Source organism: Pediculus humanus, genomic scaffold (assembly GCF_000006295.1).
Source record: "Pediculus humanus corporis 1103172108315 genomic scaffold, whole genome shotgun sequence".
In the NCBI taxonomy this organism is placed as follows: domain Eukaryota; kingdom Metazoa; phylum Arthropoda; class Insecta; order Psocodea; family Pediculidae; genus Pediculus; species Pediculus humanus.
The window spans coordinates 180,474-185,397 of NW_002987884.1; the positions used below are offsets into that span (position 1 = coordinate 180,474).

At 29.6% G+C, this 4,924-nt stretch overlaps 2 protein-coding genes across 2 annotated transcripts in view; both read left to right on the plus strand.

Annotated features, from left to right (window-relative positions):
• Positions 1 to 231: 231 nt before the first annotated feature.
• Positions 232 to 2,407, plus strand: Phum_PHUM596190 (phospholipase B, plb1, putative; the record flags this gene model as incomplete). The annotated part of the gene is made up of 7 exons (XM_002432586.1): positions 232 to 411; positions 499 to 712; positions 805 to 1,031; positions 1,114 to 1,282; positions 1,476 to 1,633; positions 1,718 to 1,874; positions 2,271 to 2,407. The coding sequence occupies 7 exons, from the start codon at positions 232 to 234 to the stop codon at positions 2,405 to 2,407; spliced, it is 1,242 nt and encodes a 413-aa protein (XP_002432631.1).
• Positions 2,408 to 4,261: 1,854 nt separating this feature from the next.
• Phum_PHUM596200 (uncharacterized protein) overlaps positions 4,262 to 4,924 on the plus strand; it is a gene marked incomplete at both ends in the record, with an annotated part of 1,121 nt that continues 458 nt past the window's right edge. The window contains 2 exons of the mRNA XM_002432587.1: positions 4,262 to 4,557; positions 4,649 to 4,874. Of these exons, the coding sequence (XP_002432632.1) occupies positions 4,262 to 4,557; positions 4,649 to 4,874 (522 nt within the window). The remainder of the gene's footprint in view (positions 4,558 to 4,648; positions 4,875 to 4,924) is intronic.

A 4,924-nucleotide genomic window follows, 5' to 3' on the forward strand; every position in this document is an offset into this window, starting at 1 on the left:
ACAACGTTCGATTATCTTTTTCACACATTTTACAACACCGAATAAAAATCAATTAACAGGTAAAAGTGATTGCGGGGGAAGGCGGAGGGAGTGGGTGAGGCGAGGTGTACACCTCACCACATGCCCCCTCACCCCTCTCCTCAAAGTACTCAAAGCGGTATAACCTTAACTGTGAGAACTTAACAGAAATTTGTTTGTTTGTTTGTTTGTTTTTAGTGTTCGTTCGATACAATGAAAATTACGATAAAAATTTTTTTGTTTTTCGCTTTATTCGCTGATTGTTTAATTACGTCGAATCAACAGGAATCGACAGCGGCAAGAAATTTTTTAAAAATTTTTAGAAATGTAATTTTTAATACAATCGGACGAACTGGAACAAGACCTGGATTGTTAAGAGCAGCGAGACAACACGTGAGTTTTTTTTTTTTTTTGGAAATAAGGGGAAAGTGAACGAAGAAAATTGCGTGTGTGTGTGTGTGTGTGTGTTTGTTTTTACAGAAATTGCAACCGTTGGTAAATGAAAGTGTTCCGTTTCCGTGTGACGTAAGAAATGGAAGATCTCCAAAACGTCCAAAATCCGTACACGAATTAAGACCTGGAGATATTGACGTCATCGGTTCTATGGGTGATAGTTTAACGGCTGGAAATGGTATCTTTGCAACAAATTTATTGGAAGTTTTTATGGAAAATAGAGGAGCCACCGCTTACATAGGTACCACCGCAAGTATTATTATTATTATTTTAATTATTGTAATTTTTTTTTTGTTTTTTTTTTGTTTTTTTTTTTTTTTTTTTTTTTTTTAGGGGGGCAAGGTAACTGGCGTGAATTTTTAACGTTACCGAACATATTAAAAGAATTCAACCCGAATTTGATCGGTTATTCGTTGGGTGACGGTTTGGGTCATCATCCTGTTGCCGGATTTAACGTTGCCGAACCAGCAGCAATGAGTGAAGATTTACTATTTATGGCTAAAGAATTAGTTAGAAGAATTAAATTGGATAGGAGAGTAGATTTTAAGAATGATTGGAAGGTTTGATGGAATTTTCTGGAATTGTTGTTTTTTTTTTGGAACGATGAAAAGAACTTGTGTGTTGTTGTTGTTTTTTTTGCAGTTGATTAACATATTCATAGGCGCGAATGATTTTTGTTTTAATTTGTGCTACCTGAGTTTGGACGCATTTAAAAATTCTGCTGAAACTCATAGAAGACAATTGATGATGACGTTAGATTACCTGAGAGATAATTTACCGAGAACTCTTGTTTCGATTCTTCTTGTGCCGAGTATGTTGAATATCAAGTGACCATGACCACCATCACCAATGCCATTGCCATCACAATCACCATCACAATTTGCATCACCATCATCATTAGCATCACCGTCATCGTTAGTATCACAATCAGCATCACCTCCGACATTACCCACCCATTACCACCGGTCACCAGGAGCACGAATCACCAAAAATTTTCATTTTAGGACTGGACGTTGTACACGATTTGAAATCTTTGCCACAATATTGTGACACGGTACATTTAGTAGAATGTCCATGTTTGTTCGGAATATCAAGAAAAAGAATTTCCTATAAGGAAAACATAGAAATGCAAAATAAATGGAGAAACGTACAAATACAAATTGTGAGTTTTTTATAATAAAAATGACGTCACACCTGTTTTTTTTCCTCTCATAAAATGTAATATTTTTTTTTTTATGGTATTCAGTCCGACGATGAAAGATACAAAAAGAAAAATGATTTTTCCGTCGTCACGCAAATATTTGCATTAAAATTAGATTTTCCAAAAATAAGACAAGATGCTGCCGATGTTTCGTACCTTTCTGCAGATTGTTATCATTTGAGTCAAAAAGGGAACGCTAGAAGTATTTATAATTTTTTTTTTCTCTCAATATTAAAATGTAAAAGTCGTTATTTAAATTCAAGGTTTCATACCTGAAGGTGTGCGCCGGTAGTAACGTTACTTACGCCCGGTGTTTTACTCCTGGAAAAAAATTCTTTTTACTTTTTTTTTTTATCGTTATCACTCGCCAAAAAATAATTTAATCATAATTCATTAGGCATAATTTTTTTTTTTTTGTAAAACAGGTATATCAAGGTACGATAAAAATATTATCCTACCCGCGTTCCGTCTTCCTTCTACCTCTCATCCACAAAAATGATCCTTGAACTTGAATTTTTTTTTTATAAGCCGCATGAGGAATTTGCGAATCATTGCCAACAATTGAAAATTAAAAAATTTTTTTTTTTTTTGTTGGTAGTTGCCAACGCCATTTGGAACAACATGTTGGAACCTGTCGGAAACAAATCGATTAATTGGAGAGATACATTCACGAGATTTTTATGTCCGACAGAAAAACATCCCTACATATTCACATATAAAAACAGTTTGACGTGACGTCATCATTTCGTCATCGCGACAATGAAAAATCCCTCCCCGCTTCCCCTCCGCCATTTTAACGAAAACGTGGTAGTAGTAGTAGTAAACGATAGCCGTGCTATAAATATATCGAAGGCAATGTAATATAGTTTAACGTATGGTTTATTTAGAAAAGAAAAAACGATTGCCGCCATCTTTTTTTTTTTTTTTTGAAAAACCGTTATTTTTTATTCTATGGTACTCCTACTGCTACACGTTCGACAAATTGATAATTATAATTTATTATTATTATCATTATTGTAAATAAAATGTTAGGATTAATAAATAAATAAATAAATTTTGTAAACAGTTCTTTTATTTTTTTTTATACATTAATTATTTAATAAATTTATTTATTAAATTACATAAATATAATATAATGTGATTTATTATTAAATTGTTACAAAAGGCCAGAAAAATAATTATTACAAAAAAATAAATTACAATTTAATTTCATTAAATTAATGTTGATGTTAAAGCAAAAAAAAAAAAACATTTTGTTTTGTTCTTAATGTTTTTTACAAAAATTATTAATAATAATAATAAACTTACGTCGAAATTAATAATAATAATAATTCGTGTAAAATAATTATTTTTCTTTAAATATACATGATAATAATAATAAAAAAAAAATTATATTATATTTTGCAGAAAATGCGAAAAAAAACGATCGAAAATATCATCAAATACGTTTAAAATTTGTTTTCAAGTCCGCCATTTTTATTCGTCAAGCAGAATACAAAACAAATTGAAACGTTTTCAACGCGTCAGCCAATCAGATTGCACGATTCCGACGACATGTTGTTTAACGCCGTGACGTCATTAGTTTCAACGAGTCAGCTTGACAAACGGTTACTTTTTCGAATGGATTCGTTACAGGTAAGAATTTTTTTTTATTTTTAATTTTTAAACGTGATATTTTTGCCTAAACGCCATCTTGTTGATTCACATTAATAATATTAATAATAATAATTAATAAAACTTATTTATATTATCCAATTGAAACGTTCCAATTAAAAAAAAAAAAACAAAATTTGTTGTGAATTATAACAATTTTATCCAAATTTTGAAATTAATTTATTATGTTTGTATATATATTTAACAAAAAGAAAATAATTATTATAATAAACATACAATAATAAACAACTAATAATAATAATAATAATAATAATAATTAATAACAACAATTTTACCTTCATCATAATAATGATATTTACAACTCTTTCTTTTTTCTCTCACTTGTTTCAACTAAAACAATTGTACATATATGCACGTTTATTTATATACATGAATAAATAAATTTTTTATGTGCCTGTTGTACTCTTAAATAATAGTAATAATAATAATAATAGTAATAGTAATAATAATAATGATGATGGTGAGGATGATGATGATGATGAATTTTTCTTTTTTAGTAAATTTTTATATATTACATTGAAATTATTAATAATTTTATTACTTTATGATTATTTTTTTATTAATAATAAAAATAATAATAGTACAATAAAAATTGAAAATTATTATGACACGTGACTCATGGAAAACGTAATCAATTTTTAATAATAATGATGATGATGATGATTGTGATTATGACGACGACGATGATAGTATAGAACATTTTTTATTATTATTATTTATTTATAATTTATTAATTTCCATAAAAACAAATAAATAATGAACAATAATTTTTTATAATGATGATGATGATGATGATAATGATATTAAAATTTATTTATAACGCGTAGGAAAAAAAAAATTATGCCAACAGTCTTTACACCAAAAAATAAATAAATAAAAATTTATGTATATATACGCATATATAAAATAAAATGAATGATAATAAGTACCCGTGGTCCCGTCGGTATACGAGAAGTACCTTTCGAATTGTTTTCCGTTTCCAGACAATTGGATTTGAGGGATAAACCCCTGGACTTCGAATCTCAACCTTTTCCTCATCAGTTACTACCCAATTACACTCAAACTATTTTGTTACCGATAACGATAAAAAATATATCGGCGGAAGGAAGTCCGGAATCGTCGAGATGTACGACACCCGGCGTCGTACCTGAACCTAAAATCGATACTAAAAATGAAGATTATATAGAAGCACCATCACCACCACATCAATCGTAGCAGACGATAGGAAAATTTATTCGGCCGATTGCGTTAAAAGAGAAAAACCATCCGGTAAATATTTTTTTCCTATTTTTTTTTCTGTAGGATTTATAATTATTTAACGGTTTCCGTTTCCGTTTTTTTTTTTAAAATAGCTCCTCTCGAAGAAATTTTAATGGAAGAAAATGAAAAACCACAACCGGAAACGACAGTTTCGACACCGAGTCCTACGAAAACAAACGAACAATCGGATAATAAATCCGAATTATCGATAGAAAAATTAACGGATATGTTTACGGCAACAAGTCGAAAAATAACTAATACGTCATCAGTAATAAATAAGTGCTGCCAATCGATATACCTCCGAAAAAAACAAAACAA